This window comes from Falco naumanni, chromosome Z (genome assembly GCF_017639655.2).
Source record: "Falco naumanni isolate bFalNau1 chromosome Z, bFalNau1.pat, whole genome shotgun sequence".
In the NCBI taxonomy this organism is placed as follows: Eukaryota; Metazoa; Chordata; class Aves; order Falconiformes; family Falconidae; genus Falco; species Falco naumanni.
In genome coordinates, this window is record NC_054080.1 from 59,225,130 (window position 1) to 59,240,730 (window position 15,601).

The window sequence follows — 15,601 nt, forward strand, 5'->3', positions numbered from 1 at the left end:
ACTTAAATGTGACTGGTGTTCTCAAAATTCCCATCCAACTACAGATGCCTGAATTTCTTCATCATGCATTTCTGTTGGCAAAATCCTGCGGGACTTGCTTGTCAAAAGTAATTAAAATCTGTAGAATATAGTAAAAGTCGAAACCTTCCCTCCCTAAAATCCATCCTCAGCTGCCAGTTATCCACAAAAATACTTAAAGCCCCAGGGCATACAGAGAGGCTGCTGAAGGAGAAATGCTGAGTCATCTGGGAACTGAATCAGAAAAGGAATTCTCTCTCCTATGGACTCCAGTCTGCACACACATAAGTTTTACTCAAAGGAGGAACAGGATTCCCCCTCAAGTCAGTAGCTTAGCAGTAAAATTTCAACATAGTTGTAAATGCAAGTTTAAGTCCATCCTATGCCAAAAGAGCAATCAATTTTAAGAAGGGGTTCCTATGCAAGAATGCCAAAGAGAAAAAGTCATCTCTTTGGCATGAGGCGGTTAATTCTTCTCAGGGTTTGCACACCAGCCATCTCATGGCATCTGCGAAACTCTTCCACTAAGCATGAGCTGCTTCAAAAGCCTTGACTTAAATGCCACTATCCTCATGTCTCAATTATTCCCAGTGCAAATCCAAATCAAAGTGCTCCTTAATCCAGGCACAAATCCTGCTGACCTTCTAGCATCAGCCCAGAATCTCATCTCCCCATTTTACCCAGTGAGCACATGCTGGGTAACTACTGATCATGGCCACAGCCAACTCTGGCCTCAGCCGAGTCAGAATCTTACACCAGAGAAAGCAGGTGGACAAGGAAGTCATGCAGAGGTCTCATCTAGAAAAACAAATTACTTCACCATGGATATAAAAACTATGAGTTAATAAACTCACTGCACCCAAGGCCAGTGAGCGAGCCAGGCTTAGCCTAAGCCTTAGATGTCTACCTCTCCTCCTGCACTACACGAGCAAGCTTAGACCTGGCTGGTCAGCTCCAGCAGGTGTCAGTGCATTCACATCATCTTGGTGAATTTTGACACGCAAGGATTTTTTTTTCCCCACATCTTTGAGAAATTGGTGACTATTCAGTGTCACAGACTGTGGCTTACAAATGTTACAAGATAAAATAATACTGAAATGTAAATAATAAAGCTGGAGTGGAAATGTTAAGTGGACTCCCGTATCTGCTAGCTCTTAGTCAAACAACAGAGTTCAACCTTTCAATACATACATGTAAGAGAATCACTAAAAAGGAGTTAAGGCTTGGAACAACATTACCAGCTTTTTTGCGAACGCTAAGCAGAACACTACTGCAATATACTGGGACATGAGAGGTACACAGAGAATCACAGAACAGTTGAAGCTGGAAGGGACCTGTTGAGATCATCTAGTCCAACCTTGCTGCTCAAGCAGTACAACTGCAGCAGATTGCCCAGGACCATGTCCAGTCAGGTTCTGAGTATCTACACAGACGGAAAATGCACTGCCTCTCTGGGCAACCTGTTCTACTGTCTGACCGCCCTCGCAGTTAAAAAGTACTGTTTTGTGTTCAGATGGGACTTCTTTCTTTTTCCTTTGTGTCCACTGCCTCTTTTACTATCAGTGGGCACTACTGAGAAGTATGGTTCCCTCATGTTCATTCCTTCCTGTCAGGTGTTCATAGATGTCAGTAAGATCTCCCCAAAGTCTTCTCTTTTGATTGAACAGCCCTAGCTCTCTTGGCCTGTCCTCTTATACAAAAGATCATAGAATTACAGAATAGTTTGGGATGGAAGGGACCTTTAAAGGTCATCTAGTCCACCCACACCCTGCCATCAGCAGGGACATCTTCACCTAGATGAAGTTGCTCAGAACCCAGTCCAACCGGACCTTGAATGTTCCCAGGGATGGGGCATCTACCACCTCCTCGGGCAACCTGTGCCAGTGTTTCAACACCCTCATTACAAAAATGTCTTCCTTACAACTGGTCTGAACCCACCCTCTTTTAGTTTAACGCCGTCACCCCTTGTCCTATCACAACAGGCCCTGCTAAAAAGTCTCCCTTAAGTATCAAAAGGCCACTACAAGGTCTCCCCAGAGCCTTCTCTTTGCCAGACTGCACAACCCCAACTCTCTCAGCCTTTCCTCACAGCAGAGGTGTTCCACCCTTCCCATCACTTTGGGGCCCTTCTCTGGACCCCCTCCAACAGGTCCGTGTCTTTCCTGCACCGAGGGCTCCACAGCTGGATGCAGTACTCCAAGGTGGGGTCTCACCAGAGCAGAGTAGAGCAGCAGAATCACCTCCCTCGACCTGCTGGCCTCGTTTCTTTTGATGCGCACCAGGATTTGGCTGGCTTTCTGGGCTGCGAGCACACATTACTGGCTCATGGCCAGCTTTTCATGCACTGGTACACCCCCAAGTCCTTCTGCACAGCACTGCTCTCAATCCCTTCACCCCCAGCCTGTACTGATACCGGGGATTGCCCCAACCCAGGGGCAGGACCTTGCCCTTGGCCCTGCTGAACCCCCTGAGGTTCACATGGGCTCACTTCTTGAGCTTGTCCAGGTCTTCTGGATGGCATCCCAGCCCCCAGGCATGTCAACTGCACCACTCAGCTTGCTGTTACCTGCAAACCTGTTGAGGGTACACTAGATCCTACTGTCTAGGTCATTGCTGAAGATATGAAACAGTACTGGTGACAATAGTGACCCCTGAGCAACACCACTTGTCACTGATCTCCACCTGGACATCGAGCCATTGACCCCTACCCTCTGGATGCATACATCCAACCAATTCCTCATCCGCCAAACCATCCATCCATCAAATCCTCTCTTTAACCTAGAGAAGGGTATTGTAGGGGACCACATCAAAGGCCTTAGAGAACTAGATGCATCAGCCCTGTAATCATCTTTATGGCCCTGTGCTGGACTCGCTGCAATGTGTCTGTATCTTTCCTGTACTGAGGATGCAGAACTGGATGCAGTATTCCAGAGGCTGTCTTACAAGTTCTGAGTAGAGGACCAGCCCCCTCAACTTGCTAGCAACGTTTTTCCTAGTGCAGCCCACGATATTGTTTGCCCTCTTGGCCACACGGGTGCATCACTGGCTCGAGGCCAGCTTACTGTCCACCACGATCCCTAGGACCTTCTCTGCAAAGATACCTTCCAGCCAGTTGGTCCCCAGTGGGTACTGATGTCTGAGGTTATTCCTCCCCACATGCAGTACTTCACATTTCCCCTTGCTCAACTTCATGAGACTCCTCTCTGCCCAGTTCTCCAATCTGTCTGGGTCCCTCTGAATGGCAACACAACTGTCTGGTGTGTCAGTCACTCCAGCACTGCCTCTGAACTTGCTAAGGGTACATGCTGTTCCATTTTCCAGGTCACAAATGAAGGTGTTTAACAGTACTGGCCCCACTGTTGACATACAAACCACAACAGAAATCAGAGCTGCTATATCATCAAGATCAAGAAAACTCAGCAAGGGTCACTTTATGGTGTCAGGATTTAACAAATTTATCTTGTATTTTCAGGAATAGATCAATAAAACTAACATGTCCAGTGACTTGACTGGTTGTCCTAGCTGTGAATAGCCTGTGATGACCACTGTTTCCTCTCACAAAAGGTTTTCCTGCAGCAGTCAGATCTTGCCAGTGCCAACATTAGTCAACATGCAAAAAGTGTAATTCACAATTATTTCCAACCTTCCTACTCCAGGCTCCTAAAATACTGTCTCTGGAGATATTCTCTAGGCATTCAATCTGCCTATTCTCCAGGGACTAATGATAGGCAATCTTTGTTTCAATGCATTTTGATTGTGTTCTATTTAACTAATTCTGTACAACGAGAATGTTTCATTTAATAAACTTGGTATTATAGTTCTATATTGGTAGCTGTATATTTTTCAAAAAGGAATAGCCATGGGGATTTAATTTTTTTCTTTGTTCTATGAGAAGGGATACCTGATCTGTAATCAATTGTATTTGCTATAAGACATGAACAATTTGCCATACTGGTCTCAAATTTGCTTTTGGTGAATTTTAGCAAGCACTGTTTTTTCCCCAACATCAACTGTAATCAGGCTTCCTGAAAAAAGGAAAACAAAACTGATTTATATCCAACTCTAAACAGGTACAAATCTATGGGACTAGATTAAACAGTCATAATGCTATGGTCTCTGCATTAAGCTGGTTATTTCAGCAGACAATTACAGTGCATATTGCTGTAAATCGCTCCATACTGGGATGTCAGAGAACAAATACTGGAAGAGGTATCCTCCGTAAGTTAATGGGAGGCTTCCTAAGAAGCTGCTGATGGCAGCAAGCATTACATATACCCAACTGAGGTTCTCTCATTTCTATAGGACCCAGGCAGCTGATGTCACTAGTGCTGCAGAAATCCTCAAAACTGTCCATGACATTGCAATAGGAATTGATAACAGCAGTTACTTTTTGCTGCAGAAACAGCAACAAAGCAAATTTCAATGACAGCTTCTTTGTCCGGCAGAGACCTGAAAGCAATGAACGGGTCGGGGTGAATTTAGACTAGAAATCAAAAAGCACAGAGGTCATTGTGCCTCAGAAGGGCAACAGGAGAGAACAATGAAGAGGTAGCAGAGCAGACACAAGTAACGTTGCGGCTGCAGACAACAGCATATAGAGGCAAAGGCCAAGAATCCCTTCATTAAATGCTGCCAGCACTTCCTCTACTAACTGGAAAGAAATCTGCTCAAGTCCTTCACTGCTGCCTGGACTTCACTGACTGCAAACCAAGAATGCAGAGAGTGCTGGAAAGGAAAAGAGGAGAGGGGAAGTAGAAAGGAATCAAGAAAATATCTGACCACTGGATGTTTAGGTCGGTGGTTGCAAAACCTTAAATTTTTGCTCAAGGTGTTTCTGGGTTGGATGGTTCACACAGATATATTGTTGAATTTTTGCTACTGTGCTTTCTGAAAGCTGTCAGGGAATTCTTTCTTTCCTCCAAGATTTTCTTTCTTTTATGTGCAAAAGCAGTGCTTGTAAGCAGATAATTACTAAACTAATCAGTATTATTTGTGAACTACGCTCCTAACATTCAGACTGCATTAAGCTTATCCAAATTAGTGTTCATACAGTCCCTAACCTTCCACTTGCCTTCAGCTGTACATTTCCTCATCCTCTCTTGTGCTGCACTGGCACTTACCTAATCTTCTGGGGAGCTGGACTGAAAAGATAAACTGGCTGAAAACTAAGCACATTTTTAAAAAACTGAACAGCATCTGACAGTTGCTCCCCAAAACTTGCTCCACACTGGGGGTCAAACAAGTGCTAGTGTTGGCCCAAAGAAAGCAGCAGAAACTCACAGCAAGGAAAACAAGCAGTACCTTGCAACACCCAAGTAGATAGGCTCACACTGGAGTGGAATCATCCCCGTTTCAGTTTCACTGAGAAAGAAGCTGGCAAAATGAGGGAAAAGGTAAAGCTATTCCCTCACTTTTACCTCATCAGCAGTGAAACCTGTCACTCATGAGCAGCTTTAGGATTACTAAAGAGATGTATCAACTGGTGCTACCTATTTTTGTCCACAAGTCAGTCACCGCTCCCTAAGAGAACAACAGGGATACTCTGTTCCTCCTCAAAGACCTTCCTAATGCCTCTCCCATAACTTTCATTGGTCGAAAACATGCTTTAAGCTACTAGAAATCTTCATTACTTTAGCTTAAATAACAGCCCTTATAGATTCTGCATCACGGTTATGTCTTTCCTACTTCACTGTTACCGCTATGCTCCCACCCCTGTGCCCTGCAAGATTAATAACTCCAGTTTCTACCCCAAAAGCATAAAATAAAGGTTATCTCTTGTTTTTACCTGATGTGCTCAGTGTCAGTTTCAACAGCTATATGACTGCTTTTTAACATGAAAGAACCAGGTATTTTTCAGTAAAATATTCTCTAATGCTCATTAAATTAAATGATATTTCACATACATTCAGTTGTAAAAATACACTAACCTTTTCTTCTGGATTTTTCTGGAAACCATTCAATTTGATATCTATATTTAGGAGAGTAAAGAAATATTTCAGTTGTACTTTCCACTTCTGAAAGTTCTCAGAATCTCTAATAAAATGGCCTCACTTCCTGATTAAGGTTGAATTTTCAAACCTTAAAAATCACTGTAATCATGTTCCCTAAGTGGAACTGACAATAAGGTTTCTAGTTAGGCTCTGTTAGTCAATAAATTGTATTCCAGGGCTATTCTGTCATATTTACTCACTGGTGATTTAGGGCCCTGTGTTTCCAGAGGCCATCAGCAGATGGAATTGCTGCCCATTTCATAAGATAAGACCTATTCCCTGCCCTCTGTAATTACAATGTAATTAGACAATACAGCTACAACAATATAATAATTTACTGCCTCTGAAAAGGGCTGATCCCAACCTCCCTGCTTCCACTCCTGTGTTTTGACATTCATGCGATTCCCAGGGAACTTCCTAATCAGAAATAAAGTGAATAGTTTTCTATTCTAGGGTTAGCAAAAATCAGCTCAAATAGGGAGACAGCAAAACAGATGCAGCAGTTTTGGAGCACAGAGGAACAGAAGTACAACTGAAGTAGCAGCAGGTGACAGATCTATCCCTGAGTGGCCAGTGGCATTTTTGTTTCTCCTTTCTTACAGAAGCCTTTGATTGTTGGATATGTTAGTAAGAAGCATGTAGGAACCCCCAATGACTGTTACATCCACGCTTACCTTACACATCCATATGGCACCTGAGTACTGTGTGGCCTGCAACTTTTGTCAGAATATGACACAGCAATGAAATAATTTTAAGCTGCAAATATAACAATGGCTTGGGAAAAGAGTTATTTCTCCAAACAATCCTAACATAGTTGTCTTGGACTACAACTATGAAAACCAAAGAACTGTTGTAAAGGTCACATATAGTTAAATCCTGAATAAAACCTACATGGATACTCACCTTCAGCTAGAACAACTTCCAGTTTTGTACAAAATACAACATACCTATGGAATTATTTTGCTTCCCCTCTACTGCAGGATTTAGTGAATAACCAGGCTTAGAAATATTTTCAGTAAGTGACAGATGCTTCATCCAACCCCTAGAATTAAATAATACAAGAAAAAGTCCTTACTGAGAAAGAATTGTACCTGCTCAGCTTAAGAAAATTTCTACAGTACTTTGAGTTTATTTATGAAGTTTTGTACTTAAAATTAGTCGTGGAAACAACCGCAGTTATTTTAGAGGCATACTTCTCTTTGCAAGGACATGCAGTAATTAAGACTTCAAGATTTCCTAAGCAGAGTTCTATTTGTACATTCATTCTCTAAGTGAAAAAATGACCCTTCCTATTTTTTATTACTTCTTTCTGTATTTCTATTATAAATTCATCTTCTACTGAAATCCTTTCATAGCTTTGAAGAACAAAAGGTCTAACATTATTTATTACATATTTTTGTTTATTTGTCTAATGCTTTTCCCTGAGCAGTTTACTGTCATTCCTGTTGCTTATGCCTTTATACAATGAAAGGTAAAACCATCCATAAAACCAAATGCATGTACAGTTTGAGCCACAACAGACACAGAACTACCTCTGACATAAATACGGATACTTCGCTAAGCAAACAAGAAAATGACTTCACAATGGAACACAAAGAATAAAATAATATACAAATGGAAAATAAAGGAATTGTTTAATCACAGTATGTCTGACTGGAATTCCTGTGTGATGTATTATACTCACTGCAGTAGAGGCTGAGACTGGTCAGATGCATATGCCTCTTGAGGTATCTGAATGAAAAAAAATATTTAACAAGTTGGTAAACAAAGTACTTCATTATTTATTTTTTCAGCTTTATTACATGCTTATCTTCTTCCTTCTACAATTGAATTGGGAAACAGAATTTTTAAATCAGATCGGTACACACATTACTAATAAGATACAAAACCTGTTCCACTTAAATCTTTTTTTTATTTGCGCTGCTTGGGAAAAATGTTGAAAAATAAATTAAGACTACAAAGACGACACTCACCCAGAACGAAAACATACCTATGCAAGTAAGATATGATTGCTTTAAACTTCAGGTGTTTTATACATCAAAAGACCAAAACAGAAGCTATTTTTATTTCAGTTCTCAGTTGTAACATTTTTGGGGGGTAACAACCCCCTCTTTTCATTAAATAAGACAGGGTGCTGCTCGAGAGACTGTAGAATTTAGTGTACAACTTCCAATATCCCTGGAAAAGGCAGAATTATGGAACTTAGCTGACAAGATCTGCACATCAGCAAGCTCTAAGTGGAAGGACGGCCACATGAAGACACAGGAAAGCACATGTGGGTAAGGAGAGAGCTAATGTCAGAAGTAGGAGCTGCATTCAAACTCCTCAGTGAAAGGAGCTTGGATCCACTTTTTGCACCTCTGACTGGTAATGAAGAGATTTCCTCTACTATGGAAAGAAAAGCCTTCATATAAAGTCTATGGCAACCCAGGAATGATTAAAATAGGCAAGTGAGCTGCAGAATGGTTCTTTTCCAGATGAGCCAAAGACTGGGTATCACTACTGGACTATCAGCATACTGGCTGCAATTTTAAACAAATCATCGACATACAGTGGAGATCATTCACAGCACTAGGAAAACTCTGGGAAATAACACCTTGGTGTAGGTACCAAGTGATGACTTATTTGGCTTGCACAAGATATTAGCAACACAGTAAAAACAACCGTCTTAGCAATGACCTAAAGAACAACATGCAGAGATCAACCAGTAGAAAGGACTGCTAAAAGGCTCCCTGGAACAGAACAGGTTCTTTAGAAACAGTTTGTGCAACAATTATTGCCTGATGTTCCAAAATATGGCAATGGGATAGTTGGCAGAAAGTTACTGACTTTGCCAAATACACCCTTTGAACGAATCGGTCTGGTATTTACACACATTATCCAGAGACCAAGCAAGGTCAGGAGGATAGCAGAACTGCTACTAAACCTCTCTGACTGGCTAACATTGCTCAGATAGATGTCTAAAGTTTAATGAACTACCACGGTACCTCAGAAGGAGAAGGAGCTATTTTGTCTGCTAAAAATTAGGTTCTTAGCAAAACCAGTGTATTGTCAATTGGTTGATAGGTCTCTCAAATCATAAAAGTTACACAAATAGCATCTGTGGTGACTGACTGCAGGTAGTAGGAACAGCCTTTTGTCCTACTCTCTTGCTTTAGGCAAGGAAATTCCTGCAAAACTCAACTGATTTTTCTCATCTGAGCACTTATTTATACAGTCAACTACCTGAGGGGACTCTGGATGTGTTCCAAAAAAAGACTAATGCTTAAAAGTTCTAAGTGCCACCTAACAATTTTAGGTGCACTTCAACAAACTGGGCAAAAAAAGAAAGCCTGAAAAAGGTGAAAGCACAAACTTACAATCACAAGGCCTGTCTGAACAAGCAAGCCATAGAATAGATAATGGAAACAACTTGACTTGTCAGCTGGGGAGAACCTGAATTCTACAAAACCTGTCCGTGTATCTACAGCATCTCTAGCGAAAGAAAAGTCTTTTTTACAATCCTACGTGGTAGAATCGAAGCTAGGACTGTGTATCTCAAGCCTCCTCCCCTGACCATGTGAAGTACAAAGAAAGCCAAGACTCTTTGGAACAACAGGAACAGATGGTATATTTTCTGAAAAAATTCACAGCCACTCTGGGCCGCATCATCCTTACATCACATCACATCAAGACGCTGTGTTCACATAAGACCACTTCTGAGGATGCAGTAGAAAGCAAGCTAGTACACAAGCACATTCCATGTTGGCTCTCAGAGTGGCTGAAGAGCCACACTGGTGCAATCTATATATGCAAGTATCAAGGACAACAGGCCAATGCCATTCCTTACAGCACTGAGTAAAGATTTAAATGATATACTGTCCCCATGCTGCGTGCAACCAAGCTGCCAGCAGCAAGCTACGGAGGTCTCATGCAAAAAAAAATAACAAAGCCCAAACAAAAAAAAATGTGAGTTATCCAAACTATTTGGTTGAGACAAAGTAATTTGCAATGTTACAATGCTGTGTAAAAACACTCACTTCAGTAGGAGCATCTCTTTTTTTGTCATCTAGGAAGCAGTTTTGTTCTTTTAAAAAAACATCTTATACTGGAATAAGGCTACATATATAGTGGTCTTTGGACTGGTGAATCCACAACGCTAAAGACAGTGTAACAATCACAGGTTTTAAAACAATCTCAGTTAAAAAGTAGAAACCTGTTTCTTTCTAATGGTTTCACAAGCGTGTCATAGGTAGGTAGAAAGCCGATTGCTCAATTGAACTGAAAGAGAACTTTATAGGCTAGCTACCAACTGCAGCAAATATATTAAAATGTAGGTTAATTAGTAAATCAGGAATGCAGAATTATCCATATAGCAGAAGAATTACCCCATCATCATGCAAGCAGACATTTTATTCTGCACTTCAGATTATGTCTTTCTTTTTTAAACAAAAATTGTCCAATCATTGGATCACAGCTAATCTCATAATGAGTAGTCAAAGGTATATGCTTGCATGATTAACCTAGATGGTTATCTTTCAGTTCCTGAAGGGAACGTACTAAGAAGTTTGTGCTCCATGGCTTCTTCGTCTTTGTAACTGGCTTGTTCCTCAAATTTGAAAGGTTATACCTTCATGAAATACCAGGGAAGAGATACATTTGATACATTACTAGAGAGAATGTGCCACACACCTTACAACTGTCTTGCCAACAAATTAATTTCAGCTGTGAGCCACCAGGCCCTTTTGTACATAAAGAATAGGAGACCAAGTGGGTCTATTAATAATTAATAGTTAAATATGTGTAGCAGGAGACTTATAATTTTTATACCTACTGGATTTATCTGTTCTTCCTCCTGACTATATGTGTTACCACAAAATTTCTGTATAAAAGAGATTTCTGGAGAGGAAGGTCCTAGGAAAAACAAACAACAAACAGAAAAAAACACAGTAACTAAAGGAAGTTTTCATTGCCTTAATTTCTTCACAACTGTCCATAACTCCATAAATTGCGACATAACTCTGTAACTGAGGAATATGTATCAAAGCTTCTGATAGGCAATGGATTTAAGTGGTTGAACAGTCTACCTAACTACATTTTGAAACTCAACATATGAGAGGTCAGAAACTAATAAAAGCAGCTGGGGTCAGAATTTATTATTTCACTTAGTGTTCTGGAATCCTCCCTGAGCTTGGATTGGAGATTAACACTTTCCTCTTATTTTTTAAACTAACAACTGCAATTTTGGTAAGTTGCCTGATCCATTTCACTAAAAATATTTGTACTCCCATATAGAATACTTTCTTTAATGACTATGCAAAGGAAAAACTTCTCTTGGGGTGGGGGGGGAACCTCCAAGGTTGGACCCTTAGGTTTCAAAACTAAAACGTTGTTACTAACATTAATAAAATAGCTGTCAAATTAATCTTTGTTACGTATCTCATCACCAAATTGCTCCTGCACAAATATGCACAAATACATGAACACATAAACTTACTAAAATTAAAATATCACAGGCAGAGTGCTAGAAGTATCATCTATTACATTTACAGACAAAAACCCTCCACTTAACCCTCACACAAATCCCCACTCCATAAACGGAACAAAGAGCCAAATAAACATGCCTTAAACCATGTGTGTTGGATGTTACCACATTTTAACTCCAGTGGATAACCACAGGTACTTTCAAAATCAGATGATGCTTCTTTCCTCTGAAAAAACTATTGAGCAACTATGAAAGGTTCAGATTCAGGAATTCATAGTCATAGGAAAAGTTTCAGCAGATTTCGGTGGGCTGTAGATAAGATCTGTATTAACTCAGAGTAAGTGGAATAAGAAAAGACTGTCCACTCAGGTCTTCAAATTGGTAAAAGGCCAAACAAAAAAAAATCTGGAAGAACACTAATAGCACCTTGTGTCACTTAACAGACTAGCTAGTCTCTGTATTGCTGGAGTAGAATGTACAAGATGCAGGTTAAACGTATCACATAAAAATACCAAGGAGGTACCAGTAAAACTATTATGTAATGCCAACATGCTTGCTCATGCAACCTGCTCTAAGGGAGTTACTGAGGAAGATTTTAAAGCTTTAAATGAGTGTGCATGCCTTTACTTTTAAAGTAACTTAATAGTACACTTAAAATCATACACCTAAATATCGCTGCCCAAACGTATGTTAAATTTAAAAAGAAAGGATATATTAACAATATTATTTTTTAAATAACACATGCAACTATAGTTATATATTATTATCCATTTATATTCCATTTATATGACCATTATGTGTTTTGATTCTATTTATTTTATTCTGCTGAAACACAATACACATATCTAAATAAAAAGGATATCCCTGCATCAAAGTTCAAACACTTCCCAAGCCAGGAATCCTGTTATAGTGCACATGAAGAATGGAGAAATAAAGAGCAAACCTGGTTTTCAAGTATTAAAAATGTGCTGGTCATTCTTCTAAAATATAATCTAAAACTGTGGATCTAATGAGTGCACACGCAGTTCATTAAGCATGAACTTCATGCAACACTTAAGCTGAAATAACATGGACTCAGGCAACGGCCACAGCAATAGTTCACGGAAAAAACCAACACAGAATGAAAAAAGAATTCTGTCCTACCTGTATTAATTATTTCAGCTGTCAAAGCCATGTCCTTATAATTAAATGGCAACCTTTGCAAAATAAAATAAAATAAAATCATTATAATTATAACTATAATAGTTATAATAATAGTGATAATAATAATAATGCCATTAAACAGTTGTATGCTCTGCTTTTCAGCCCTATGAACCCAAGGACAGCTGAGGGCAGCCATCTTGAGCCTCTGCTGTGGGGACAGCACTCGCCAGGCAGTGACAAGCGCACCTCTAATGCTAACACCAACGGTGAAGGACCCCCAGGCTGTGAGGATATACCGGCTACCCTGCACAGGAAAACCTTAGTCTGGGAGGTACATTACATCACCAATCTACATATTTCCAAGCCAATACCGGGCCACAAAGCTAGTACAAAGAAGTGCAGCTGCTTGGAGTTGCCATGTCTAAAAGAACACAAGAGATCATGTCATGAAAACGGAGTCAAGTTGAAGTTGTGGAGAAATAACATCAGCAGCAATTGTATTTAATAGTGTTTTCTTTATTCGCTCGGAGCTGAGGCGTTTCAATTCTACTAAAATGTTACTCAGGAGGGTCTGGAGGCCGCAGCTCGGAGCCCACACGGGCACACAGGATAAACGGGGCCACATGCAGCGCTGAGAGCCACTGGGCCCAAGGGCACGCACAACTGCTCTGAGGGCGGGGAGAAAAAAACCCCAAAACCTAAAAACACGCGTTTGTGAAATAACCCGGGACAGCTGCTTTGCACTGCATGTCCGCTGCAGGCAGGGACGGTTCCTGTGTGTGGCTGGATGGTGTTCTCCAGTGATCAAACCCACCGCTGGGCTGGGGGGGGGGGCGGGGGACGGCGGGCCGCCTCTCCCCGGGTCGCCTCCCTGCTCCCTGCGCCGCACCTGCCGCCGCGCTCGCACTGATACGCGCAGCTGAGAGCGGCACCGCGTTACCACCTCCTCCTAATGAGCTCCATTTCCTCCACATCACTCTCCGTCACAGAGCCCTCCACGATGGTCTCGTCGCTATCGCTGTCCCTGCCGCCGCCCTGCTCCCCCATGGCTGCCGCGCAGCTCCCCCCACACCAGGCGCCGGCAGCCATCTTGGGGCGGCCTGCCCCGGCGGCGCGCTGCTCTCCCGCCGGCGGCACCGACAGCCGAGGCGGGGGCTGGGGGGGCGGGGCTGGGGGCGGGGCTTGCGGTGCTGGGGGCGGGGCTGGGGGCGGGGCTGGGGGAGGGCCCGTCCCCGGCAGGCTCAGCCCCTCGAGCACGGTAAGATGGGCGTGGCCGGTGGCAGAAGGGACAGGCGGGTCCCCGCCGGCGCCGCTGGGGCGGGGCAGTGGTCTGCCTGGGGTGGCGGTGCTGTCCCCAAGCCAGCGGCCGCGGTCGGTGGTACCCTGTGGCTCCTCGCTGGCGTGGGGCCGCTGGTTCTGGCCGTGTCAAGCGCATCGTTCAGCAGAGCCACGAAGTGCTCTTGGCATGCGCTGACCTGCGTGTCATCTGAAATCAATGCCTTTTTCTAATTCTTGCGCTTCCACGGCCACGTTTAAGCAGCTAACCTCATTTGGCGTCCTGAGCACAATGAATGGTACGTGTGTTCAAGAGCTGGAACACACTTGAGATAACCAACTATTAGTTGCCAGGATTTTCACAGTATTTGCAGTAGCACTTTCGTACATAACCCAGCAATCAGCTGTTAATCACAGCAGTGCTTTCCTCAGGCGGGCCCAATCTGACTTAGCTTTCCTTCCCTCCCTGCAGCAGCGGGGTCAGTGCTGCTCCTGTGGCCTCTATCAGTGTGAAGCTGGGCTGCAGGCAGGCCACTGCAACGGCTACAGATACAAAAACTTGATGGCCCAAAGTGTGATGTCATATACTTGCACAGACTGTAAATTCCAAATCATGATAGTGACTCCTGCTCCCAGTGAACTTGATAAAATTAGCATTGTTAGTACTTGCCAAACCATATTCATCACCCGCTGCTATGGAAAAAGTGTGCAAAACAGAGCAAGACACTAAAGGCCATCTTAAATTACGTATCAATTACACGTAATTGTTGCAACTGTGTACAAATTGCTGTTTTGCTTTGACTTAGTCATATCCATGTGCAATTATAGCAATGGCTGTGCGTATTATCAAATTACTCCAGAAATCTCACTGGAAATACTTTACTCTTTCCAAGTAATGAAAGTGTGATTATCAAGAAAACATGAGTTTTAAGAAAGAATCATAGAATCATTTAGGTTGGAAAAGACCTTTGAGATCATCAAGTCCCACTGTTAAGAAGCTGGCAGGGAAGATGGGTGCACAGTAGTAAGTTATTAGGATTTATAAGCATCACATTTAAGATGATAGTGTATTTACATGGTAAAAGACTGAGCTGGCATAGATGATTTCATCATTGGCCACAACCACTTTGGGTGGAGTTCTTACAAAACGTTTTCATCAGCGTACCCTTTTCTGAGGCATCACATTAATGTTTTACAGCACAGTACCACATGGAGCTACTAGCAATACTTCTAAATGAAATGTCACACATTAAGAAGCAGTTTGGGACAAGTCAGAGCATAGATCATCCACAGAAAAATCCTTGCAGATTATGTTTGGTGTGGACTTCAACACGGTAAGTCTGCAAGCTCAGACCCAGAGACAGAAAACGACCATGCAAAACTGGAGCAACATACCACGACCACGAATATACCGTCTTGCACCTGACTCAGTGCCCAAAGAGCACGAGGAGCCTCCCGTGCTTCATGAGCAAAAAAAAGTTGCAGTTCCTCTTCGCCCCAAAGCCACAAATGTAAATGTGTTGCACTTTTTTGTGAATGCCGGGGGCACCACCCCGTTTCACAAGCAGAAAACCCGTGATTACGCTGTTTCTTAACGTCGTGGTAAAGTGCACGCAGCCGGCACCACAGGCGCACGGCGAGGGGTAGCCTCGGCGTGAGCCGCAGGAGCACCACGACCCGGGAGGGCTCCCCGGGGCGGCCTGCCCGCACC

The 15,601-nt window shown here is 42.6% G+C and overlaps 1 protein-coding gene across 9 annotated transcripts in view; it reads right to left on the minus strand.

Annotated features, from left to right (window-relative positions):
• ANKRD31 (ankyrin repeat domain 31) overlaps window positions 1-13,755 on the minus strand; it is a 75,589-nt gene extending 61,834 nt beyond the window's left edge. For 5 of the 9 annotated variants that reach the window (XR_005825507.1, XM_040579060.1, XM_040579059.1 and 2 more), the window contains exons 1-6: window positions 13,559-13,755; window positions 12,616-12,668; window positions 10,822-10,901; window positions 7,693-7,739; window positions 6,956-7,050; window positions 5,946-5,986 (exon numbers count right to left, since the gene is read on the minus strand). Coding sequence is in view for 6 of the 9 variants with exons in the window: in XM_040579060.1 (XP_040434994.1) it covers window positions 5,946-5,986; window positions 6,956-7,050; window positions 7,693-7,739; window positions 10,822-10,901; window positions 12,616-12,668; window positions 13,559-13,704 (462 nt within the window). In the remaining 3 variants the exon portion in view is untranslated. Of the gene's footprint in view, window positions 1-5,945; window positions 5,987-6,955; window positions 7,051-7,692; window positions 7,740-10,817; window positions 10,902-12,615; window positions 12,669-13,558 lie in introns of those variants that run through there. The other 4 variants (XM_040579064.1, XM_040579063.1, XM_040579061.1 and 1 more) reach the window with 3 other exon arrangements.
• Window positions 13,756-15,601: the final 1,846 nt, after the last annotated feature.